This window comes from Taurulus bubalis (genome assembly GCF_910589615.1).
Source record: "Taurulus bubalis genome assembly, chromosome: 5".
Lineage (NCBI taxonomy): Eukaryota > Metazoa > Chordata > Actinopteri > Perciformes > Cottidae > Taurulus > Taurulus bubalis.
Window position 1 is genome coordinate 20,091,911 of NC_136593.1, and position 27,381 is coordinate 20,119,291.

At 41.6% G+C, this 27,381-nt stretch overlaps 3 protein-coding genes across 3 annotated transcripts; 2 read left to right on the top strand and 1 right to left on the bottom strand.

The window, feature by feature from the left end:
• Positions 1–1,130: 1,130 nt before the first annotated feature.
• mitfa (melanocyte inducing transcription factor a) lies at positions 1,131–4,956 on the top strand (the record flags this gene model as incomplete). The annotated part of the gene is made up of 9 exons (XM_079218781.1): positions 1,131–1,163; positions 1,958–2,170; positions 2,259–2,354; positions 2,488–2,587; positions 3,015–3,098; positions 3,443–3,499; positions 3,878–3,953; positions 4,176–4,323; positions 4,561–4,956. The coding sequence occupies 9 exons, from the start codon at positions 1,131–1,133 to the stop codon at positions 4,954–4,956; spliced, it is 1,203 nt and encodes a 400-aa protein (XP_079074907.1).
• Positions 4,957–7,901: 2,945 nt separating this feature from the next.
• Positions 7,902–13,770, bottom strand: eevs (2-epi-5-epi-valiolone synthase). The gene is made up of 5 exons (XM_079218074.1): positions 13,597–13,770; positions 10,556–11,189; positions 9,547–9,786; positions 9,082–9,334; positions 7,902–8,076 (listed from the first exon to the last, which is right to left on the bottom strand). The coding sequence occupies exons 1-5, from the start codon at positions 13,734–13,736 to the stop codon at positions 7,982–7,984; spliced, it is 1,362 nt and encodes a 453-aa protein (XP_079074200.1). The 5' UTR covers positions 13,737–13,770; the 3' UTR covers positions 7,902–7,981.
• Positions 13,771–15,891: 2,121 nt separating this feature from the next.
• Positions 15,892–25,567, top strand: LOC306737079 (uncharacterized protein; the record flags this gene model as incomplete). The annotated part of the gene is made up of 11 exons (XM_079218782.1): positions 15,892–15,907; positions 16,573–16,762; positions 16,867–16,958; positions 17,050–17,282; positions 17,543–17,779; positions 17,862–17,936; positions 18,081–18,297; positions 20,022–20,230; positions 21,151–21,223; positions 23,722–23,839; positions 25,372–25,567. 11 exons carry the CDS (start codon positions 15,892–15,894, stop codon positions 25,565–25,567), a joined length of 1,656 nt encoding a protein of 551 aa, XP_079074908.1.
• Positions 25,568–27,381: the final 1,814 nt, after the last annotated feature.

Below are 27,381 nucleotides of genomic sequence, written 5' to 3' on the forward strand. Positions count from 1 at the left end.
ACATGCCTAAATGCATTGAGTTGTTGCCACGTGATTGGCTGATTAGATATTTGCATTAACAATCACTAGAACTGGTGTGTTAAATAACAGTGTCTGATTTTGTGAGAGAAAGATGCATTGTGTTGTCCTGCCGTCACTGTTGTTGCCGTCAACATGTTTGCCGTCAACATGTTTGCTCATTCTATGACCACTCTGAACAAAGTTGAGTAATTGCAAATGCATATATCAAAACTAGGCACCTTAAGACAAGATGTGCCAAAAATCCTCGTCCTATTTTTAAGTTAATGTGCTAACCTACTGTTTGGGAGCGTTGATGCTGCCGTCCTCTCTTCGTGGGGCAGCCAGGAAGTTATCGGCTCTGGTCATGTGACACTGCACATATTTCATTTAAATCCTTCATTATTTAAATAGTTGCTAGAAATGAATTGATGAATCATTCAGTAACATTTTTAGAACCTTATAACTGAAAACAGTTTTCCCCCGATGGGACGCTATGGTTGATTTCCAATGCTTACTAATACAGTGAGAGCGGCCCTCGGCTTGACAAACGCTGATCTAAATCCAATACCTTACCGTTAAGCCTGAAAATCAAGCCGTTCACCTTCTTTCCCCTGCAAATGTGACTGCATAGCAACTGTGACGGTGAAGTAAAATCAACCCCCAATGCTCAAAAGTCAGAATAAATTCATGATTTAATATGGCTCGTTTGCTGTGAAACAATGGTGTCAATTGTGTGCCCAGTGCTCAGAACAAATAATGTTTTATACCAGATGAGCAGAACTAAAGATTAAACGTTACTTAGCCTTGAGCAAGCTTCAAGTCGCAGGCTACAGGCCAACCAGTAAAAAGACTCCTTTGTGAGCCGTAGGTGGTGACGTCAAATGGGCTCTATAAAGACAAAATTCATAGTTAAAGTGGAACAACATAGCAGTGGGAGGATGAGTCTCAGTGTCCTCCTCCATTCCTTAACTTGCATAACTAATGAGCCGTGAACCCTGGATAAATTAGGCTGGACTAGTGACTGCTCTCAGATTTGCACATCCTAGTTTGCAGTCCACAGTGTAGGCTAACCAGATAAAGGGATTATTTACTGTTTGTAGATTCTTTTTATCAATTGCTACTGAAATAACATGTTGGAAATGCTTGAATACAACCATTATCAGGTGAGGGTTTGCTTTTTTTTTGTCTTTGCTATTATTATGAGGGAAAAAATGTATAAAATGAATCTGAATTATCCCATTATTGTGTTGGCTGGAATGATATTCATGTTGGCCGTATGTACTGTCATTATCCCTCTTTACACAGTCATCAACACTTGCTAAACACAGTCCTGAACAGTTAACGTTACAGAAACCTACCCGAATAACAGAAAAGCTAATGAAAATGCTAAATCTTTTTTTATATGGCTACAGTATGATTATTGTTGTTTAATTGCTACATAAACTCAAACTTGTCATAGATCATGTGACACAGCTGCATTGGACCACAGTGTCCTCTGTGTGGAGTGTGTTTGTCTCGAGTATGTCAAATCGTCCACTAGCGTGATGCTGATGAAATGTTCGGCACTGCAATATTTTAATTGTGAGGTCGGGAACAAAAGCCTGCTACCGCCCAGCAAAAGTTGGCTTTTAAAATGTAGTTTTCGGGCCCAGTCGTCGCCATTATACCTTTGATTAGTAGTTTTACTGCAACACAGCAGTGCAACTCGACTCCTTTGGTTACTTTCTAAGACAAGCGTGTTATTGTGATTTAAAACAGTAGCATCAAACAGGAAGTCATCACATTCAAAGCATTTCTTTTTAAGAAAACAAAATGCTATTTTATGTGTCCTGTCAATATAAGTCATTATTCATGTTTATTTTATTTTTTAAATGAATTACCCGTTAATCCTTGCTTTATAAAGTATATACATCATATAGCGGACTCCATGGTTGTAAAGTTTACGTCTTGCTCATAGGTGCAGTCCCACCTGGATAACCCCACCAAGTACCACATCCAGCAGGCTCAGCGGCAGCAGGTGAGGCAGTACCTGTCCACCACCCTGGGTGGCAAAGCCGGCAGCCAGTGCCCCAGCCAGCCCCCCGAGCACGGCATGCCGCCCGGCCACGGCAGCAGTGCCCCCAACAGTCCCATGGCCCTGCTCACCCTCAGCTCCAACTGTGAGAAAGAGGTAGGTATGCCTGCCGCTTGATTCCATTACATTCAAACACCCAAATAAACTGCAATTATTGAACAGAATGTGCTTTTGTGCCACACAGATGGATGATGTCATTGATGATATTATTAGCTTGGAGTCAAGTTACAACGAAGATGTTCTTGGACTTATGGACCCAGGCCTCCAAATGAACAACACGGTACATTTTTAAGATAAAAGAATATCTCAATCACACTGTGGCTGCATTTGTCTTTTAATTGAATGTGAATACAACACATAGCTGTGTTTCTAAAGCATGCATTATATAATGACATGCCTTTAATACTCTGTAGCTTCCTGTGTCTGGAAACCTTCTCGATGTCTACGGCAACCAAGGACTTCCACTCGCTATCAACAACTCCTGTCCATCCAGCATTAAGAGAGAATACTCAGGTAAATTACTGACAAATCTCTTTCACACACATTGTCAGCGTCTAATGCTTTTTACTGCTGGCTTACTGTCCTCAGATGTCATTTGGCTTGAATCTAGATGCGAACAATGCGATGAGTGCTGTGTACATTCAGACTGTGAAATCATTCGACTGTCAATTTAGTACATTTTTCAATGACTAATATCTGACTCTCAGCAAGTAATTTGATCTGGGAGTCAAATCTGGTTCAAGTACACTGAGAAAAGCTTGGTTGTTCTACCTATCGAAGATCTGATACCGATATGCAGTCAATGATTTTGTTCAAAGGGGGAATCAACACATTTAAATTGTGGAAAGGTGAATGCAGGACTGTAGGTCAATGTCTGTGTGCAATTTGGAAGTGCACAATATATTAGTAAGTTAATTGTTTGCCAAATAATTCTTTCCAGCTCCTGGCATGAAGCAAGTATTGGACAAGTCTGATTCCTGTAGCATGTATGAAAACTACCAAAGGCAAGAGGGATTTCCAGTAGGTAAGCAAATAACAAAGAAGAAAGGGAAAAATATGATGTTTTGTAAACTGTAAAAGCTGTTTTCCATCTGATTTTCTTAGTAACATGGAAAGTGTTTTGTGGATGATGAAATCGCAAACAATACAAATCAATTATTTTAACATTATTTCACATGTAAATTGATTCTTATTGGCTGTGATTATCCAGGATTACGTCAAATGTTACACTAGACAAAAAAAGATCCACTATTAAGATACTAACTTGAAATACATTACATTTGTAGACTTAATGCCTTCTCACCCATTGAATTCAAACAATAAAGGTTTCTCAAGGCAGTAACATTCATGTTTCTCTTTGTTTCACAGAGGCTGAAGTGCGTGCTCTTGCTAAAGAGAGGCAGAAAAAAGACAACCACAACTTAAGTGAGTCAATCAATACAGAAGAATCGGTTAAATTGTCTCAGTGATTATGCGACGTAATTATGGCCAAATGGCAACTCATAGTCTGTGATGCCAGACATTTCAACAAGTTACAGAGGCTTTCTATGAAGTACTATTTTCACCTTTTTTTTGCAAATATTAGTCGTCTCTGTTATTTTACAATTTGTATTATTACTTTAAAATGTTTAACTTTGGTTTCTACTGGCTGTTATATATATTTTTTTTTCTATTTTTCTGAATAATTATAATAATTTATTTTATTTGTAAAAACAAGCAAATGTTTAAAATAAAATTACGTTTATCCATTTTATGACCTTTAATCAAACTTACTTACCGTTTATTCTATTTGACAAATTCTAGTTGAACGGAGGCGGAGATTCAACATCAATGATCGTATCAAAGAACTGGGAACCTTGATACCCAAGTCAAACGATCCGTAAGTAGGCCTTTGCATGAATTTGTGGGTATGGACGCATGTGCTACCCGTCTATCTGTCTATTCATTCGCTTTATTTTTAACATCGTCCTCCTCATACGTCCAAGTGTCCGTAAAAGTTTAATGGCTCATAAGCTAACAGGGTCCGTAAAGAAGCCTGTGCTGTTTTGGTCAGCCGGTCAGATGACTCTGACTGTAGACCTCTGTCTCCTGTTTACCCCAGAGACATGCGCTGGAATAAGGGCACCATTCTCAAAGCCTCAGTGGACTATATCAGGAGGCTACAGCGGGAGCAGCAGAGAGCCAAGGAGCTCGAGTGCAGACAGAGGAAGGTGGAGCATGCAAACCGCCATCTGATGCTTCGTATACAGGTGGGTCTTTTGTCTTTGGGGGAGCAAACCGTAGTAAACTGAGCCAAGTGGTATTCCTCTATTCATCCACCAGGGGCAAGTGTTAGCAGTGGCAGCTAGTTAGTTGGCATATATTGTCATGTTAATATTACACATTGCTTGAAAAATCTCAACAATTATTCGATGAATTGGCATGCAATTCGGCATGTCCCCGGACTCACAGACTCACATGTTTTCCTTATTTCTATAATCATCTAGGAGCTGGAAATCCAGGCCCGTGCCCATGGTCTTACAGTGGTGCCCTCCTCGTCTGTCTGCACATCGAACTTGATAGGCCGAGCCATTAAACAGGAGCCCGTCCTCGGCGAGTGCCCCGTGGAGCTCTACCAACACGGCTCGGGTCCCGACATGTCCCCTCCGACTACGCTGGACCTCAACAACGGCACCATCACCTTCGACCAGATTCCTGCAGACGGCGGGGACTCTGGTCCCTATGGGACCTCCAGGACCTGTAACATGAAGGATTTGGTAAGGGACACCCTGTCGCCGATGTCCCCAAGTGATCCCCTGCTATCCTCGATGTCCCCGGAGGGCTCCAACGCCAGCAGCCTCCACAGTTCCAGCTCGAGTATGGAGGAGAAGTTAACAGACTGACACTTTCTATGTGTGGCATCCCATCAATGAGGCACTCCCCTTAAAGTGACTTAAAGATACCCAAAATATGCTTTGTATTGAACTGTCCATGGATATAACATACATATGTGCAAATGTATTGGTAGTTAAGCACAACATGTTTATGGTAATGTTAACAAAGAAATCGAATACTTTCAGAATGTTATATTTCTGACTGATTTCGGAATTGTTTCTAAATATATTTATATATATTCGTTTTTTAACGTATTCTGAAGAAATCAATTTAAAACAGAAATATTATTGATGTTCATATTAGGTTTTATATTATTATCACATTTTTATTTATTTAATGAGAGCTGATTTTGTTTTAATTGTTATTTTAATTCATAATTACATTCACATTATTTATCTACTACTATTTTAACGTGATTTATGTACACATTTTGAATACAAAAATCTATTGAGACACAAGTAGTCTATGACAATATTGGAAAATATAAGGTACAATTACCTCATGTTGATAATATACCACAGTGTTTTTTAAACTGTGGATACAAAAAGAAAATAGATAAAGCTTTGTTTTGTGTCCACAGATGACAAAAGCACTATATACATTATACCTGGCTTGTAAAACCTAAAGACGTCCTACAGGACAGATCGTAATATTTTTTATATAATGAATGTGAAATCAAATGTTGAAATAAATAAGACTAAACAGCAGCAGCCACTATTCTTCATTATCTTGCATCGCACAGCTGAGGAGAAGTTTACACACGGGACTCTTCTTTCTCGTTGGATAACATTTGAGAAGTTTTTGCTAGTGTGTTATCTCTTGCCGATATTGTAAATATATAAAACAAGATGCCTATATGTTGTATATAGTGCCAACGTTTTTATTTGGGAGTCGTGTGTGTGTGATAGATGCATTGATCTATTTGCCCTTTTATATTTATGTCACATTTTTTGTGCAGATTTCAGTATATACGAGTGTAAAACTATTTAAAACAGTTGTCTTGGTTACTTTGCTATCATGTATTTAACCTCCACTTTTAAATATTGTAAATAAAATGTATTCTTGAAAATATATACCACACAGACACATGTTGGCAAAGGTCTGTCGACCTGTCTTGAGGGAAATCTGTCATTGCGTGCTGAGCCAGGCCGCAGCCACTCGCCACAGGGGACGCAAGAACAGTGAATGGATGGATGATACAGAGTATATGTATATTTCAATCAGGAGACACTTCCTTGGAATTTAACAATAATTTATTACAGATGCAAAGTCTTCGGCGATTGGACTCCATCCTGAAATAGGATATTCAAAGGATATTGACGCTGAGGTCTCATAAGAATCCCCTCCAGCCACTGGTGGTGGTGGTGAAGAAGGGAGTTGCTGCAATCCGATGATGAATGACGAGCATGACTGATGCTGACTGGAGGTGCCTCGGTTGGAGGAGGGTCAATGACAACTGACAGCAGCAGAGAGTAGAACCTGTTTTAAAGTTTGACAGCAACGATGTGATTGGCTTCAGAAACTGGGTAGAATCTGATAGTCACAGTAGTGACAGGGAGAATTAGAGACTGAGACAGAATATGAAAGAAAAGGAGTGTAGAGAGTATTTTCCTGACTGAACTTCTGCTTAAGCTTTATATAAGTTGATAAATAGTTAATGCATGTTATGACCGCTCCCCTCCACTAGGGGTCAGTGTCCTGTTTGCTGTCTCTTTTCTGTCTTTCAGGATGTTGATCGTCAGACATTTCCACAGATGCTGACATTACAGATGACTGACTTTAGTTAATGTTATCCTCTAAATAAATGTGATTATTTATTATTTTTACACTCACCTGGTTTCCCAATTATGTTGCAGCCTTTGAACCGGGTTTAAACAGACTTTATCGCAACATGTATCACTGAATATGAGCAGTGTGCCATCGTGGCTTCCTAAATTATCCATCATTTGAGTACTTTTGCAATGTCATATTCCAGCCTCCTTTTTTTCTCCACAATTATCCTACTTTTATATAGCATCACATTTTGAATTGTTGTTAGTTTTAACAAAAACATAACTTTATTAAGTTTGTAGTTTAAAGCAAAAAAAATGTGCAACCTTATTAGTCATATGACAGCTTTCTTCGTCTCATCTCCACAAGGGGGAATTTAAGAAAGGATAACGGAGGATGTTTCACTGTCACCAGACACGTTTTCAAAGAGAAGTACTTATCCACTTGGAAAATAGGGAACACTGTGTTAAACGTTAAAGCTTAGGCTTGTCAGTGCTGCTGTCAGACTTTTTAGAGAGGTTATTCAATCAACACAGTTGGACAGCTAGCTGGATCTACGGGGCTGCGCACTATTTTAGGTGTTTGAAGAAAACAGCTGGAATTACAATCCAGTAGATCTCAACTCTCAGGCTACGTTCAAACTGTAGACATCCAATTTATTACTAAAACCAGGCCTTCACGACGCGCTGTCCACGCCGTTATTTGCAAGTGATCAGATCGGATTTGTGTGTCCAGACCATAGTAATAGATAGTTATAGACATAAGAAAATGGCGATTGTAGTTGGTTGTTGTGGTGACAACGCACGTCATTGGGGCTGGAAGATGTTGACGCAGCTGGCTGGCTAGTTAGCAAACGTTAGGTAGCTTGTCCTTCTCCAGAGGGACGGGGACTGATGCGGAGGGACTGTTCACCGGCCTCTGTTTCCTCGGCTCATTTTCCATAACCAGTGGACCATTAAGGCTAGCAAGCTAGCTAACTAACCAGCGGCCTTTAATGAAGCGTGTATCTCAGTTGATTAACTTATTGTTATGTTAGTCTGACTCTCATTTGTGAGCAAGAGCCTTTGCCTTGTTGTTCAAAAGCTGAATATACATGCAATTAAAATAAAGTAATAGAAAGTAGGGAGTACGTCAAGAACATTTTAATCTGCTATACTACTAAAACACGCGCACACAGTTTGATAATAAACAATTTTAATGAGGATGCATACAAATATACTTGTGATACATAATAAGTGAGTTGTTGTAAGCTGCTTGTTAGGTTCAGACTCTGTTGCTGTCAGAGGTGCCGCTCAGCTCTTCACACCATTTTATGAAAGCTTTGTGCAGGATATCACAAGATGTGTCATTAGAAATCACTGCAATGAAAGAAAGGAGAGCAAAAACAAAAAAGTGCTTTAAATATATTACATGAAGTCTGAATAACAAAAGAACTTGCTCTATACTTAAAGAAATACGTTGGTTGTTCTTTCATTAAAAAAAGACAAATACAAGGTCATCTGGTGCCTTTTGGGGGGGGATCAAACCAGCAGTACTTTTTTCGTGTTTAGGACAAGTATAGGGAAGACTTTGGCCCTCTGCAGGCTGACCTAGCAAACTATTGAGGCATGCCACTGCCTGTACATTGGCTAGCATGCTGTCAGCTAGCTGGTGAACCACAGTAGTTCGCCAACTAGCCCCACGAGTAGTTGTTATGTCGGCAAGCTTCCAGCGCTACTTTTTGCAAGGATACGCTGACTTGTGCTTTATTCTGGGCTTCGCGGGGCAAAAAGCGGTTTGACTTCCTGCTTGCTCTTGAGCAATAGTTTAAGTCAGCGGTTCCCAAACTTTTTAGGCCACGCACCCCCTTCTACATCCCGATCCCCCACACCTTAAAAAAAAAAACGCAACAGAGCTTATTTATAGGCTCAGAAACAGATATAAATAAAAAAGGAGAAGTCCATATGAGGATTTTCACATTTTTTTCATTTCATTTCATTTGTATTTATTTGAACAGGGACCGTACACATCAATCAACCCAGGGGTAAATGTGTCAGTCTTAGCTAAGGATAAATTTTGATCTAAAAAAATGTATGGGGCTTCTGACTTGCACTGGCATGCTTGGTGTTCAGGTGGCGGCGCAAATAAGAGGGCTTCAGACAGCTGTTAGCCAGAACCTCACTGCACAACAAATGATGCTCACTCTCGTTTCCCCTTTTTCGCTACTTTCCTACTTTTAAAAAAAAAATTATGTTTAATATTAATTATTACACCATTAGACCACCATTACATTTTTCCTCTCGCGCACCCCCTAGAGGCAGCTCACGCACCCCCAGGTGTGCGCACACCACACTTTGGGAATCCCTGGTTTAAGTGATTCTTACCTGCTTCCCCAAGACCAACAGGCAGAGGCATTCTGACCAGGCCTCCCGAATGCTTCAGCCTTTCCTGCAGAGAGGTCTGTATGAGCTCCATGGTAAATGCCTCATGCCAGACAGGCAGCTCCAGGCCCACCATGCAGCTGATGATCTGTTGCTTTTCGTCTTCGGTCAAAAGACCACTTTCCTTTGACACGTAAACCATGTACGACATATCAATGTTCACTGCCTCACCATGCAGCAGAGATGGGAGAACTTTCTGTATGCAAAAAAGAGACAAAGATAACATGAGCATGTGAATATTTGCAACCAAAAATTAATGAACACCTTATTCCACATAAAATAGTGTGTAGAGTGGAGGGTTATGGACTCACATAGAATAAAATACATGCAAATATACTTTATTAATAATATAATGTATTGAATTTAAGTGTTTAGCTATGTTTGCCATTCGGAAATTTAATTAATTACCATTTCTAATGCTGGGCTGATAAGGTGGCCAAAGTCCACCAGTCTGTTCAGGTCATCCTCCCAAAGGTTTGGGGCAAGCTCCTCCAGCATGGTCACAATGGCTACACGAGTCGCTTGTGATGCAGCCTGTAAGCTGTTGTGTCCGTATGCACTGTTGTCAGCCTGGCATTTGGTGTCCAACAGCATAGGGCCGTGTGTCTCAAGAAGCTCAAAGAGGCCTCTGTGTTTCATCAAGGCCATCTGCAAGAGCGCAAAGGAAACTTCAATAAACAGTTCAAAGGCAAAAACAAATAAATAGGCTACTGCATATAACATATCTTCATTTCTTTTCTCAGAGCCAATTGGCATCAAGTTACTATTTCTGCTACTGTCAGTGGAATTTAAGCCACCCTTTTGGTGACTCCTGGATCAGTTGCTGTACTATAAATAGCATGTGTAAAACTGCCAACAGATTCTCACTCACAACCTTGTGGCAGGGACGGCGTTTCAATTTCTGCTCATTACATGCATAGTGTCTTTTCAAAACAAACTTCCATGTTCACAGCAAATGTTCAGTTTCCGCTTTTTACATGCATACAGTCTTGATTGGGTTCAGAAAAAGATTGTGGGTTGGGTTAAAATATATAAGTTTCTTATGTAAAATAACTATATTTTAAGTAACTGGCATCCGTAAAGTACAGAAGTTAAGTAACAAAACTAAGGAAAAATAATTCAAGCCTGACTCACACGACACGAACATCAGTCCCCCGAGTGAGGGTCCTGTGTCTGTTTGACGCTTCAAACTTGTATTTGTGATGGATATCAACCTTTTTAATTTCCTTCAGAGAAAACAAATGCGATGGGAAACACTTGACTTTAATGCCGTTAAGCATTTGTTGAAACTACTTTTTCTTGTTACTAGTAATAGTATTTATAATGTTGTGAAGCATGTCACGGTATAAGCTGATGATCACTTCTCAGTTTGTATCAACTTTAAGGTAAATATGCCACATCCAGGGACTTTAACTACCTTTAACATCTCTGCGAGCCCGTTGGAGATGTGTCGTCGTGGGACAGTTTGTAAGAAGGACAGGTCGAGGAAGGCTGCGGCTGGTGGAATGTAGGCGCCCAGCTTGTTCTTGCAATTTTCAAAGTTAACCCCCGTCTTTGCTCCCACGCTGGCATCGATGTAGGAGAGCAGTGTGGTCGGGACCCTGATGTAAGGGGTGCGTCTTCTGTAGAGCGAGGCAGCAAGGCCCACTACGTCCAGGCACACCCCGCCACCAATGGCAATGATGGGCTCCGTGCGGCGGTCAAGGGAGAAGTTGTGGACCTCCTCTATGATCTGTAAGGCCATTGTTATGGTTTTGTTCTCCTCTGTGGTGGGTAGAGACAAAATCTTGTAGATTACATTATTGGCCTCTAAATATTCAATTAACTTGATACCGTAGATTTTGTAGACTTCTTGGTCAACGACCACGAAGCGTTTGATTGGCTTGTTAGATTTTTGTATGTCTTCCAGCTGCTGCGGGTCGGTGATGTGGCCCAGCAGGAGGGTGGCGTTGCTTGGGTCCAGCAAGTGCCGGGTCTCAGTCACCTTGTAAGTAAAGACGATGGGGCTGACCACTGTCCAACTGGTGCCCTGTTCTGTGATGCTCTCATAGCTGCCACAAAAAAGACATGGACAGATTTGTTTTATTATGATGACATGGGTTACAGTTATTGGTTTTTCTTTTATTCTTTTTTTAAGTCATTTTTTCTGTTTCTGTCACTCTATTGCCAGTTAATTAGCTCAAACTAATGCAGTTTGATACAACAGCCCTCAACACACTGATGTTATTATATTTGTGAAAAGGTTGCACAGGATGTATTATTCCAATTTCTTAAAACAAAATGGACGTCAGATAGCTCCATGTGACTGTTTTGGCTGGAGGCAAGTAGCAGACCACTCTCTACAAACAGTGCAGCGTTCACTTTAGTAGCATGAGTTTACTCGCCGGGCTATTTGTTTGCTTCATTCTTGCACTACATTCAGCACTACCTGTCTCTGTGAGAGTGGCTTCTCAGCTCTGGTTCAGCTGAAGACTAAACATCGAAATAGACAGGAATGGACATTGAACATGACCTCACTATTAACTACTACACTACTAAGACCTCAGAGTGACCTTGTCTACTTTAGCTCCAGACTTTGAGACTCTTGTCAGAAGCAAAACACATCCCCAGTTCTCCCATTATGAATTCCTCCAGACTAGGTCTATTCAGTGTTACACCTCAGGTTGAAGTGAGTGCTGCTTCATTTTGTTCAAAGCACAATATGTTTCAGTATTTACCTAATAATAAGGTAATCAGAAGAAAAGTGCATTTTCTATACTTGAATTTTTTTTAAATTATTTTTCTTTTTTGTTTGTGGATAAAAGCTGCTCCTCAAGACACTGAATGTTTTCCATAGTTCAGCGTTGGTTGTCGTAGATTCTCAGATAAAGTTACATCATTTGGGTCTTTTTTAAAACTACTTCTCAGTAGTTGGACTTCTTTTTATATCAGGTTTGTGCATGAAAGCACGGTTGAGTCTGTTAAAAAAGGCTGAAGTTATTGAATTGGTATGTATGTTGTATTACCTTGTGTCCTTAAGATGCACTTTTGGGGTTTTATTTGACTGTAAAATTGAATATTTATAACTAGTTTTTTGTGTGTTGGCATACTATGATATTCTGTACTATCTCAGGTTCAAACTGCACCATCTTAAATCAATTTGAGAAATTGTAAATGTTCCTCGAGGGGTGATGGTGGGTCCCACAGCCAGACCAGTTGAGAACCACTGCTCTACATGAGGGTACTAAATACTAATATATATATATATATATATATATATATATATATATATATATATATATATATATATATTATCCCTTTTTCCTCCCAAACTCACAGAATAGGGAGATCAACAGCGTTGGTTATTTTTCAACATTATGGTCGGTGTCATGTAAACTTCATAATAGACTAACTTTATTTCTGACTGCAGTACTTGGTGGTTTTCACACAATCCCTATGCGTTATTTTATAACACTAATTAAATCCACAGAATTTTTCGATCGTTATCTTCTCTCTTCATCTATATCTAATATCTATCCAACAAAACTTGGCAGGTGATGGTAAACTTGAGTTATCCCCCAACTCCTACACCTGACCGTAGTGTTCTAAAGGTGTTAGTTTGATTGACAGCTAAATGTATTTCCCCGAAGACTGGTAGTTGTCTGTACCTGTGAAATTGACAAACTCAGTGATGTATCCGAGGCAATCTACCTTAAGTTAACACAAACTCTGATCTTATCATTAAACACTGTGCAGAATATACCCGGATTCCAGAGAAGCACAACTTTACCGCTTGCTTGAGCACATGATGATTAATGATCATATTGGTATAGCATTCAGCAGCATATCCCATGAACCACGTATGTGCTTTTATATACAGCATGTGAAGGGGATTCTTTCTACTCACTAGTACAGTGGTAGATACACTCCAATGTGGCTCAAATCAGGACAATGGAATTGTAATGCTTTTTGAAAGAGAGGAATTATGAAAGTGATGTAGAATGGTGTACCGTGCAAAAAATGACCTGAAAGGTCAGAGGTCAAGGATGGTTGGCATCACACAGACTGTGACAATGACCCTGGCAATCACAGTTCAAAGGCTATTTCCCACCAGGTTAAGTAGTTTAGTTGCACAACAATACTGTCACTGCTTCTCTGCCTTTTCAACCAAACCCCACCCTGTAACGTAATATGTTAAGAGTGTGGCAAATAAAAACTTGAAATAAAAGATTGTTATTATTTAATTTAACCTCAACATCTTGATTCCTGAATCGACTGCAATACACTTATACCTTCAGTTTCCTGCCTACATATTGAATAACATTTCAAATTGAACAGGTTCTGCCATATAGAAAAAAATTTGCACTGTGTTTTTACCATGTCAATCCAGATTTCACACAATTTTGCATAAAGTGTTTGTGGCTGTCTAATTTTACACTTTTTAAATCAAAGAATGCTTAAGATTACTGTTAAACTCACATTTTCGCAGCAGAAACACAGTCAGTATCCTTATTGACCTTCTTTCCCAGTGTACACTTCCAGGTACCCATATCACGCACTAAACTAAACTCAGTTTTCTTTTCTTCGGCATTGTTTGTTTCAAGTTGAACCTTTCCCATTATCGTGGGGATAAGTGCACCTTAAAGGGGTTAACAGAGCTAGCCACAGTCTGATAGTGAATTCCACCATGGGACTCTTTAAATAGAGTATAACATTTCGAGGACGCCCCTTCGAGAAAGGCGGAGCATCGCCACTGTATCCCATGTGCACAGTTTTATAACATGTTTGTGTCATTGTGAAGTAATACCTGTTCTGCTGACTGATAAATACTACTATGTGTATCGTACTACTTAACACTCATAATACACATCACTTAAATATGTAACACATAAGATAAATATGCTCATGCACAAGAAGAAAGATACATTCTATCCATAGTTGACACATGACACCCAGTCGTTCATATATTTCCCTGAAGGGCCTCTTCTCTGGCATTCCATTTCCACTTGCAGCTAACGATAGACCTTATGTTGTGGTGGTAGTCCAACCTTGTCAGAGAGCCCTTACAGTGTAGTATAGTCCTTATTAAAATACAAACAACAGGCCTCATCTTGCATGTTGTCAGGCATCACAAAGTCATGGCCTGAGGCGAATTCTGGGTATCTTTAATATGCTGTGATTTTACTGGTCCGGCCCACTTGAGATCAAAATGAGCAGAATGCGGCCCCTTCACTAAAATTAGTTTGACACCCCTGCCTTACAGTGAATTAAGAAATAAACCCGCCCAGGAGACTCTAGTGGATAAACAGCAACGCGAAGCTGAAGACTGATCTGTGGAAGGCCAAGCAGAAGCTGGAGACTGTAACTCCACATCCATAACCACAACCCCCTCCCATCCTCCCATACACACACACACACACACACACACACACACACACACACACACACAGCTCTCAGACACAGACTGATGACGATTTTGTCTCAGAGAGGCTCTGGATCAAATTTAGTGATACATTTTCAGTGTCTATTCTTTGTATATTCACAGCAGTTATTCATGTAAAACTCAATTCTGAGACATTATTTACAACTTAAAAAGGTGTTCAATGAAATATGGTGATGATTAATGTTTTTTGTGTTCATAAGAGCAGTTAAAACAGACCGGTTTAATTTGCTCGGGAACACTAAAGTAAGGGGGGAGAAACAAACCCGACAGGACAGCTAAGTATGTCAAACCTTATAGCCGGCAATCAATCACATTCTTTACACTCCTGACAGGCACCAGCATGCACCATTATGTACACCTATGTGCATGAATGGAATGCAGTCATATAATTGTATGCCATAAATTTTACTTATGCGTTTTGGTGCTTTTTAATTCATTGTACTGGTCCAATTACAGAATATTTGAAGGAAAAGACATTTTACATGTTGGGTAGGATATTTTCTGTATTTCTCAAATCAACTGTCCGATCATGTGGCTCAATCTAAATCAAAACCCACCCAACTGAATTTGAATTCTACCTGTATGTAAGTGAATGACCCAGAAAAAAGCTGTTTGATAATCCGTTCATGAGATGGGCCAATAGGCTGTCCTCTCCGGTTGTAGATTAATTACATTTCCTTCAAATTGAAAACAAAACAAATTGTTAGATTTTTAAAGTCTTCTTTCAAATTGTTCACACATTATTCCGTGCCATTCAACCCTCACCCTTCCAACATACTCTATGTAGCAAAGGACCTCAGACAGAATAACATTATTAGAAGAAACACAGATTATTATCATTTTAGGGAAGACATATAACTTGCACATTGTAGACAACGAAAACTGCTTCATCTGTGTCTGTCTCCTTCTCCCTAGATCCATAATGTTCATTGGGGGAAAACATGTATTTATGTATTCTATTTTATCTAATAAAACTGCACACGTGTTCAACAGCTGCTCCTGAATGTAACTGAGATTTTTGGGTTCTTTTGACTAGACCCGAGGGCCCCAACACGTTGAGGCAAGGAACAATATGAAGCTATGCATGTTTGTGTAGCTTGAACTTCACTCAACTTTGACTTTTAGTTACGTGAGTACCATCTCATAACCGTCGCACTCATGTGCTGTTTTATAATTGACGTTTTTTCCCCACCAGTTGTGCAACCCCGTGGTCACTCCCCCCTCAACTCAACAATTTGCATAGTTGGAGTGATATAACAGAAAGTCCGCCACCACGTTGCAAGTTCCACTGACAGCTGCCGAAATCGTCACGCCCACCATACACGCGCACCATGTTGTCCGAAAAAGGTAAGTAATATTGCTTACAATTTTGTTGCTGCAACTGGGTCAGAGTAAATGTCATAAGAGCGTAACACGCATTCACAAACTCCACCGGAGACCGAGTGACCTGCGCCTCGCGCGTCAGACCGAGTGTTCAACACCGGCAGCAGCCTTCAGGAGCCGGTGTTACGGATTATCAGGCGGCCCTGTTAACTGGTGACTTTCGGCCGAAAGTCGCCAGTTAACAGAGCCGCCTGTCTTTCCGCTACACCGGTGGTCTGCGCTGCATAAGTGGTCACAAGAAAACGCTGTTAAAAATGTTTACAATAATGTCAAAAAGAGAATACATAATACATAACTAAATGTCTCCGTGTATGTGTGCGCGCATATCATTTAGTGGGGTTAAATATAAGATGACTATTTATAGCTGCACGCCACTTTAAGTCGCGCTTGGAGTAATGGAGGTTAAAATATTGTGGCATGACTTTCATGGATATAATGAGCTTTTTTGATCATTTGATGACGTCACGTTTTGAGTTTCAGGAAACTGCTGGGTAGACCAAACAATTGGGGAAAACGTTATGTGGGCACATTTTAATATGATTCATAGTTCCCCGCCCTACATCTTATTGAAGCAGGAAAGATTACTTACTCTGAACTAAAATCACACCATGTTGCCCCCACCCCCACAGTTCCCGACACCCCAGTGGAAGTCCTTGTGGATCTCCTGACGAGAGCCATGGAGGTAGCCAAAGCAAGCGGCAACATGCCAGAGGAGTTGACCTGTCAGCTGCAGAAGGCTCTGGACATAGCGAGCGGCCTGGACGACTACCTGGAGAAAATGAGCACGCAGGAAAGTGAACCTCTGGCAGAGCTCTATAAGTATGTCTCGGCTTCCTTCATAATTATGCTCCTCTGTAGCTCAAAAATACTGCCTAGTGAGATGAAACAACAGGTTTTATGTGGTCTTTCACGCTTAATTGTAGGAAAACAATCTCCCATGACTGGGATCAAGTTCACAAAGAGGGCAAAACCATATTCCGGCTTCCGAAGGAGTGCATCACTGGACATGTTGAAGGTTGGACATTTCGTGTACCGCACAATGCCCAGTGCATTCAGTGGTTTACTGTATTGCAATAACTGGCTCTCGGGTGTTTTTCTTTTGCCAGGCCAGACCCTGAAGATGCTGATCCACATGAGTCAGGCCAAGAGGGTTCTAGAGATCGGGATGTTCACCGGCTACGGTGCACTGTCGATGGCCGAAGGGCTTCCCGAGGACGGCTGCTTAGTCGCCTGCGAGTTGGAGCCGTACCTCAAAGACTTTGCTCAGCCCATTTTTGACACGTCTCCACATGGCAGGAAGATCACTGTCAGGACTGGCTCCGCCATGGACACCCTGAAGGTCAGAGAAATGGTCCATCTCTTAGAAGACATTGTAGAAAACTAAAGCGGAGCATTTTGCAATCATAAATTCATATATTCATTTTGCACTTTCCACATTTACAATTGTAGATACTGTGTGTTATGTTGGGTGCTTTGCATAGTGAGAGCAGTCTAGGGTTAACGCTGACTCTTCTTTCTTTTTTTTGGGGGGGGGGGTGTTAATAAGTTAACAGCTTGTAGGGCACACGGCCAGTTTCGTAATACCTCTGTCTCTTCCAGGAATTGGCTGCTGCAGGTGAGCAGTTTGACATGGTCTTCATTGATGCTGACAAGGATAATTACATCAACTACTACAACTTTATCCTGGACAACAGTCTGCTGAAATTGCGAGGGGTCATCTGTGTCGATAACACGCTGTTCAAAGCCAGGGTCTATCTTAAAGACACGACGGACGCCAACGGGCTGGCACTCAGAAAATTCAACCAGTTCGTCTGCGATGATCGACGTGTGGAGCAGGTGCCTTTCAAACATGCTACTCTATGTATTTTTAAACAATTATTGTATTTGTTATTGTAACAATGTCCCCCTTGTTTTAAAGGTCATCATCCCTCTTAGAGACGGCATCAGCATTATCCGACGGGTGTCGGTGTCTTCCGAGTGCTCAAGGACACAGGTACTGCTTAGACATCAAACCTCCATGAGCCAGTACCGACATCATGGGATCGAACCGCTGTCATCACACCTTCGCTGAAGATTTTCTCTGATCAGCCTCATTCTCACTGATCTTGGCCTGTTCATCTTGTTTATTTGTATATAGAGTAAAATAACGGACGACGAGGTTTTCCGCGGGGTCAAGGGACGCTCCATCCTCGATCGGATGCGCCTCGACGGAAAGGTGGCCTACGTGACGGGGGCAGGGCAGGGCATCGGCCGCGCATTCGCCCACGCCCTGGGGGAGGCCGGCGCGAAGGTGGCCGTGGTAGACATGGACCGAGACAAAGCCGAGGCGGTGGCTGGAGAGCTCTTCCTCAAAGGTAAGGGGTGTCGAAGCAGCAAATGCAGAATTAAAGCGCCAGTGTGTAGGATATAGGGGTCTCTATTAACAGGAACGCTATATATACAGAGTCTGCCATGTTTTCTACAAAGGTCCAGGCTAAACCAAACGTTGGCTCTGGAGAGGGCCATCCACATGTTTACGCTACCTGAAGGCCATCTCCGTCATGCTTGGGAAGGAAGGGGTATTCAGTAATCTCCAACCACTAGACGCCACTAAATATTGCACACTGCTCCTTTCAGGTACGAGCTGCTCGCCCCCATCCTGGTCCCCTCATGTCTTTAACCCAGGATGGGGACTCAGTTCTTCACATCGGCAAAACGGAGACTTCACAACAACACACTAGGCCCTGCAATGGTCTCGACATTTTTAGTCAACTGTCACACAGTTGCACTCATTTTAGTGTGTCACTGACTTCTTGTTTTGAGGAACTGATAGGGTTGCAACCAACTTTATTAATCGGCGGATTGTTTTCCTGATTCAGCTTTATATGTAAAACACCAACAATCCAACGCTTGTAGATATTCAGTTCACGGTCATTTTCAAGACCAGCAAAAGCAGAGAATTCTCCCATCTAAAATGTTGGAAATCAACAATATTTGTAATTCTTGCATTAAAAAGAAATGACACAAACAATTAATCAATTATCAAAATAGTTGCTGGTCCCTTTTCTGTTGAATGAGTATTCGATTAATGGACTTAAAGTTACAGCTCAACTTGCAAGTTGTCTGATCCCACCGTAAAATACACACTAGTTATTTGGGTGTGGTTTTTACTTTATATTTCTCTTTTTCGAATGTTGCATAAAGAAAAATACTTTAGTACTAAGCTTCCTTTTTAAATATAACATTTTACTGTCATAGAAATATTTATTTTTAACTTCTCATAATGTCCTTTTTAAAGTTGAAATTAACAAAACAAAAAGCCAAAGTGACATGTGGAAACGCAGCTCCCTGCTTCTACATCTAATTTACAGTACAATAAAATCAGAGTGTATCTTGTGTCCATTACATTATTAGTGTAGACTCAGTTGTGTGTAATGCACATTCAAATATCCTACAAGTGGTAATGATGGAAGTGTCTTACATTTAACAAAATACAGAAAGTAGAAAAACTGAACTGAACTCTCTCAAGACTCAAAATGAGCGATTGTATTTACTTTGACGTGAAAGTGGTCCATCTGTAGTGAAAGATGGATGGATGGTCCTCTCGGTACTCCAGCAACAATCGGTTGAACACCAGCACATCTTCAATCACACTGCACACTGGCTGGGTTTGTTCACTTCAAAGTTTTGCCAAATGTCATAAATTGTGTGTGCTCAGGATTTGCCAGCAGATGGCAGCATACTAAAGCAGAAAACCTACTGTGTCAGGTTAAACATGTTCCTCTGAACCCATCTATGTGTCATTTAAAATGTTCTTCTTAAAGATTGACATGTTCGGCACATATCTATATATATATATCTATAGATATATCTATATATATATATATATATATAGATATATCTATATATATATATATATTTATTTATTTATTTTTTTCTTTTTTTTTCTTCTTTTTTACACATTACAAACCACATTGTAATTTTCAAAATAAACCTCTCAAATGTCCCAAGGATATACGTTGCTAATATCATACGTCATGGTACAAGATGTAAAAAAAAAAACAGTATTCCTAACGGAACGCCATGTTTTCGGACACAGGCATCAACGCCATCTCGATCACAGCTGACATTGGCAAATCGGCTGATGTTCAGAGGATGATTGACAACATTGTCTCCAAATGGGGGACGATCCACATCGCCTGCAACAACGCCGGCATCAACATGAACTCTGCCAGCGAAGACACCAGTCTAGAGGAGTGGGACCAAACCTTCAACGTCAACCTGAGGGGGACTTTCATGTGCTGCCAGGTGTGTATCACCAGCTGTAAAACACACTCCGGTTCATTCCCTATTGTGTTGGTGCGGCGTGCAGTTTTCATACCGACAAAAATAAATAATACATAAATTATTATTATTATTAATTGAAGTTAAATACAAATATAGTTAAATGTTTTCTTTATATTCCTGATTTGACTCCAAAATGTTTTACTTGAGTCACATGCTGTTGTAAAATTAGATGCAAGAAAAAATTGTGCTCCGGACAATACGAACACTTCACTGTTGCTCTGACAAACTGTAGGATTTTTGGAATATCAGGACAGATGAGAAAAATCATAGTATTTGCGTTTTTCGACAGATCACATCAACTTTACAAGTTAGTAAATCACAAGTTTAGAAAATACACAATGTATTTGAATGGTATTTGTGGCAGGAACAATTAGTCCTCTGCTTCATCTCAAAAACGTCAAAATCACCAATTTTTTGTGAAGCCACTGCTCAGCAGGTGCAAATGATGCAAAGCCGCAGAGCTCCATGTGTTTTCATATTTACCCAATTACATTTAGTTATGTATGCTATGTTTATAATAAAAAATGTAGAACTTGATTGAATTTCAATCCTAAATATGATTTATTTTTAAATTCTGCCATCAATTTGTGAGAGAACTGTGACTAAATAACCAAATTAATTATGTTTGTTTCTGTCAGAACTAGTAAGAGTATGACCCAATTATTTATGTTGTGACTAAAATAAATTCTAAACTAAGTGTGTGCGTATATGTATATACAGTATATTAAATATACTGCCACCCAAATGTTGTTTAACCACTATTTCTGTCTCCAAGCATAAACTACATGTTTTTGTGTTTATCCGTGCAGGCTTATGGCAGCATATCAGCGCAATAATAAGGTGTTTAATGTGCCTCTTCCCTCCTGAATCCTCGCCTTTAGGCAGCAGGTCGAGTGATGTTGAAGCAAGGATACGGCAACATTATCAACACAGCCTCCATGGCCAGTCTAATAGGTGAGTGATGATTCTATTCCCCCACCTTCTCTCTGGAGCCCCTCCATGTCTGCTTTTAATCTCTCCATTTGGCGTGGAGAGTTGGGTCGAGAGGAAGAGGAGGAGTAGGAGGAGGAGGGAGGGGGGGGGGGGGGGGGGGGCAGGGAGAGTTAAATACATTTGTGCTTTGCAGCAATGTGCCGGAGTGCACATCACATTAAATAGTTTTTACCCTCAGACTGAAAGTTGTCAGAACGGCCTGCTGGACCATTCCAGTGGTTGGAATAAGGAAAGAAAATATATTTGTATTCATACTTTTCAAAGAGGATAAGCCAGCTCTTCTCCTTTGCAACTTTTACCCCAGTTAAACTGTTGTGTGGCGACGTATCCGGCCCTGCGTGCGGTAAGCAGAGCAGGAAAGTGACGGGGATTGCGTCTCGCCGAGGCGCTTTTGCATCATAATAAACATCCCCTCTCTGCGGAGCTGTCTGGAGGATGTGGAAGGCAACCTGAGGTCCAACTTGGGAGGGGCGGGTTCCTGTGCCTGCAGCCTTGTTTGAACAGCGGAAGACACTTTCAGAGTTTAGTCAGAGCCCTATAAAAGCCTTGTATAATCCCACCCCCTCCCCCCTTTATCCAACAGGTTCCTCCAGAGGAACAGCAACACTTCATCAGCAGTAGAGTCAAATCGCCAGTAAACCGCCGCGCCATATGGGCCGCCGGTCCTGACCGCAGGGGCATGCTGGTAAATAGAGGGCCGGTGTTTTAAAAAAAATGATCAATTACTCACATTACGCACAGTCCTTCAGGAATTTACTTTATTGGTCTGGACATCTGTTATAATATTGTCATAATGTGTAATCAGATGGGACCTGTTCTAGCCAAGTGGAAGCCCAAAAAAAGCAGCCGTAAACGGCCAATTAAAATGCACAATGACAGCTTTTTGTCCATCTGCTGAATAGAACGTGGTGTGTGTGTGTGTGTGTGTGTGTGTGTGTGTGTGTGTGTGTGTGTGTGTGTGTGTGTGTGTGTGTGTGTGTGTGTGTGTGTGTGGAGGGGGCACACACACACACACACACACACAATCCCGACCATCAACCACAATTTATTTTTTCTTCTAACGGCCAGCAGCTCAAAGACACCCAGACAGGAAATATCCAAGTTGATACGATCACTCGGCTGCGTGATGACCTTACAGAGGGATTGTGTGACTCTCGCACTCGTACCTGCAGATCTCGGCTGCACATCCACGTACGTTACAACAGCCACGGCAATTCCGGGAAAAGAGTACATCATTTGAACTCCAGAGGAATTTCAAACGTAAAGGCGTGCCTGATGGAGGGCATGTTTTCTCTCCCACTTGAAATGGGCAATAAGCAGCAGGGTGAATGTTAAAGAGGGCTTTGGAGAATGCTCTCCTTCTACCTCCCTTTCCCCTTCTCTGGGGATTACTGCTCTTTAAGACGTGCGAAAAACATCAATGCAGGTTTATTTAAAGGATGAAGGCATTTTCTGAATGGTATTTTGGGGCCGTATCATCAGGTCTTGAGCGAGGATTAGTGCTGTTAGGCATTTTTGAGCTGTGTTTCCTGTCCTGATAAGTCGGATTTCACCTTCAATCTGCGTGTAAGCCCTGGGCTCCGCTCCTCCTCGCCTGCTCCTCTGAGGTCCTAGCCTCCCCTTATCCAACCCGGCCCAACCTTCCCATCCTCTGCTATCTCGCCCACACTCTGCACACAATCCCACTCTAAAAGCTATGGTTCTGTTGCCCCACCCATTTATATATTTCTTTTTTTTTACATCTTATTTCTCCCCAAACTTTTTACATCCACCTCGCACATTTTTCTCCACATCTTCATCCCGAGAAACGTTTGCGGGATGCTGCTGCCTTTTTTCCCCTCCTTCTCCCCAGGACCGGTCCCTGGTCCCTGCCTCTCCGCAGCTGGCCGGTATTTATCATCCCGGCCTCACACTGAAGCCATTTGGCAGTCAGATCGGCGGGTGACGAGGTTAACTACTAAAGTTGTATGTAACTTGGAGCCCTCCTTGTGATGATTAATCAACCGGCAGAAAATGAGCCCCTGTCCCGTTATCCCATGCAGTGTGCAGCATCTGTGATGGTCAAGGCAAACAAATGGCTCCCTGTCTTTTGTTGCTGAGGACGGAGCATAACTGGACATTACAAGCAATTAATTTTACATGGCCTTCGTCCTCGGAGTCCCCGGCAGCTAATGGAAGAGCTTTTTATGTGGTAACCAGAGAAACCGCAGGAGCTACAATGTAAAATGTATATGTTGCCAGCTATTGCGAGAAAGCTTCTTTTTTTTCTCGTTTATTTCCTCTCTGTTATAAATAAATTACTCCTGGAAAAAATAAAAGGTCTTTTTAAAATGACCACCTGAGAATTGTGAAAGTGTATACCATTGTTAATGAATGTCATCTTTTCTGAGAAAAAAACCTACTGTGTTGTGTCCTTTTAAGTGGTAACTGATTTTCTTTTTCCACGCTCGACCCTGCAGTCCCCCATCCACAAAAGCAGCTTTCCTACAACACGTCCAAGGCTGGAGTGGTCAAACTGACTCAGACTCTGGGCACTGAATGGATTGACAGAGGAGTGCGTGTCAACTGCATCTCCCCGTAAGTACCGTCTACTCTTGGCCGCCTTCTTCTCTTTTGCCAAAGACACCTTCTTTGAGGGTTGCGAGGGATTGAGCCGCAAAGTGGTGATTAGTGCTTGTTTTTGTGAAGAGGCCCTGTTTGAGAATGATGCACTAATTTAGGTCCTCAAACAATACATCCGCGCTTAATTAGATGACGTCTTGAGGGATGAATCAACCAAACACTTGCTCTAATTGTTCTATTCAATTAGGGAATCAAATTTGCAACCTCACTCCGAGTGTTCGGCGCAACAATGGCGCCTTGTTTGTATCTATTTGTCTGTGAAGCTGAGCAGGGCGCCCCCCCCCATGCTCAGCTTCACAGACAAATAGATACAAACAAGGAGAGAAAGGCGGAGGACACAGGAAGGTGTGTTCGTGTGTTTGTGTGTGTGCGTGTGTGTGTGTGTGTGTGTGTGTGCGTGTGTGTGTGTGTGTGTGTGTTTGTTTAAGTGAAGCATCCCTTAGCCCCAGTCATCCCTGAACAAAATCCGTCCGGTGGCACGGGGCGAGCCAGGCCCAGTCACAGCCCCAGAACAAAGCCCTCGCACACCCGCGCCACACTGCACTTTTTTTATCGGCAGCTTGTTTGCTAATTTTAATTTGCACAGAAGCAATCCTCTCTCTTGCTCTCCCCCCCTCGCTAACCGGTCGTCTCAATGGGCCTGCTGATTTCTTTGAAGTGACAGTCGGTAAATATGCATAAAAAAAGAAAAGAAAGGGGGACACAATTAGCGCTCACGAGGTTGACTGGAGCCCGATTCCATTGGCAACTTTCGCCGCAGCGGTGATAAGCTGCATTATCTAGAAAATTGGCTGAGGGAAAACAGTACCTCTGATTGCCAGCAAAGGTTCCAGATAACAGGGCGGCTGAAGAGAAATATAATTGAGGTGGAATATGTTAACCAATGTGTCACACGCTCCTTGGAAGTGCTAATTTAGCCAAATGTTGGAATTCCATATCAAGGCGCCAGGATGCGACGAACAATGATTCGGGCCTCGCGGCTTTTAGTCACTGTCACGTCAGTTGTGTAGGGAGTCAGAAGTCGTCCTCGTATTAGGCGCAGGCGGGCGTGTTGACATATTTATTCACATAAGCTCTGTGATACCTTTTTTTTTTTTTGTGGAGGGAACTACATTTGTATAGTATTGGTGTCGCTTTACCAAAACACCTGCTTTTCTTGTAAATCCCACCCAAATATTGCATCAGAGCAGCTGAAGCACAGTCAATCACAAGTTGTATGTAATGTAGAGTGCTTAACCAAAGGCCTTGAGCAAATCACGCCAGCCCCCCTCACCGTGGACTCTTCCTGAGATGTGCGAGCAGTAAACACCATCAGAGATGCCATGCCCTGCCCTTTCTTCAAAGGATAATTGGGTTTATTTTTGTCACCAAAGTGGTGGCTCTGAAACAACGCTGTCACTCCTGGCTCTGAGTTGTGATGCCTTCTGATTTCATTGTGTTCCCCCCCCCCTTTCTCCCCCATCCTCTTTCTCCGTCTCTCTTTTCAGGGGGATTGTTGACACCCCTCTCATCCACTCGGAGAGTCTGAGGCTTCTGGTGCAGCGCTGGCTGTCAGATATCCCTGCTGGTAGACTGGCTCAAGTGACAGACCTGCAAGCTGCAGTGGTCTACTTGGCATCTGACGCCTCCGACTACATGACAGGGCATAACTTAGTCATAGAGGGTGGGCAAAGTCTGTGGTAGATGAAGAGATGAAAACTTTTTTATTTCTTCTCTTCGCTCTCCTGGGATTAGTCTCCCAAACAGGTGGCATTCACATTATCTCCTTTTTATACATTCACATCACTCCAAGCTTAAATCTGTTCAACCTTTTTGAGAGTTAAGATCTGTTTTATAGTGTGATGAGATAACTGGTAGCTTTTTTTTTTTTGTCCTGTGTAGAGAGGAAAAGTCCTGCTCCTTCCGGTGTCCTCCATGGGACCTTATTTCTGAAAAAACAACGAGAGACCGGTAAAGTTTTGATCCCGTTTGAATTGTGCCATGAATTACACATCATGATGTGTGTCTGTTGAAAAGAGCATCATAGATTTGTTGCATCATAGGATCAAACCGATCAGTGAACTAAATCTCTGGTTTCGGGCAATGCACGCCAACAGTATCAACCTACTGGCTGCTACCTTGGCTCGCTCTCTAGTTAGCTAGTTAGCTAGCTTTGTAACTTAGCTATGTTGATGCAAAAATATATCGTTATCTTGACGTGTTGACTTTTAATTGTGTATCTAATTACGTATTTTTACGATCTGAAACTTCAAACAGTTTTACGACAAAATGCTTCTTTTCTTGACGTGAAAAATTATCTTTTAAAATATCAAACATATCTGTAAATCATGGCACAATTTACAAAAAGGCTCAAATCATTATTTGTCTCTCGCCGTTAAATACCAGACATATTTATTTTCCAAAATAAGTGGTCCTCGTCTCTCTATCTATAGAGTGTGTCATGACATGACAACGTTTTAGTGTATGAAAAACACTCTCATCATGTTCAATTCTAAACAGCGGCACAACAGCTGCCAGTCGTCTCGTCACACAATGAAAAAGTCAGAAAATGTCTGTGAAGGAAATCTGTTACTGTGCCTTAAAACGTGTCGCAATTTTTGCTGTATGTTATCTTGACCTTATTTAATACTTCAAATGGTGCTAAAACACACAACAATTTTGATACATTTTCATAGCACTGTTTTATACAAATGCAGTTCAACGTGCTTTGCAGGATATGGCGATTGTGTATAATGACGACCAAAACCGCAGCTTCTGTGCATGTATACCTGCGCCAGTGGAATTTCTGAATGACCAAATAAATGGGAACATATAAGCTCCAGTGTCTGCGACCCGTTATTACATTATATATGTTTAAATGTTCTCATACAATACACCCAAAGCACCAGAATGATCGGTTCAGTGATGGCCGCCATCGGAGCCAGATGCCGGTGAGTTGTGTGGTGCACCTTGACTTGGCTCCCTCTGGTCCAAGTCGCCCCACCCTCCCCGCCTCCACAAGTGGTGCTTGTGAGCACCATCTTAATTGCTCCATTAACTGTTTGTGCGCTGAAAAACAATACTTAAAGGACAGGTCAGCCGAGGACGTGACCCTAGACACTGCAATTATACGAAAAGTAGCGGCCAATTAGCGCCCTCTGCAATGTGACACTGTTGCTGTTTATGTGGGCAACTTCAACTTCTCACTGTTAGTGACCGATCGCTGATTTACATAATTGAGGGATTGGTCATTAATGAAAATGGCGTGTGAGAGGATCCCATTAAGATATGGAGTGAGATCTGATCATCTCCTCTGCTCCGTGCTATTTATCTCCAGCTGCATTGGCACGTTAGAAATTATTGGGATTCTTATCCTCGTACTTAACGGCGAAATATCAAAGTTTGCCGCAGTGTGTGCATGCAAGGTCTCGCTGAATGTGTTCACACAAAGGCAAATTATCTTTTTTTCTTTTTTTTGTAGACCATTCGCCTCTTTTGCCACTGAGGGGCAGTATAAA

Coding starts and splice junctions, on each gene's coding strand:
- eevs (XM_079218074.1), bottom strand. CDS start 13,736: ATGGGAAAGGTTCAACTTGAAACAAACAATGCCGAAGAAAAGAAAACT. Junction 11,190..13,596: donor TGTGTTTCTGCTGCGAAAAT/GTGAGTTTAACA, acceptor TTTTTGTGGCAG/CTATGAGAGCATCACAGAAC. Junction 8,077..9,081: donor TGTTGGTCTTGGGGAAGCAG/GTAAGAATCACT, acceptor CTTTCATTGCAG/TGATTTCTAATGACACATCT.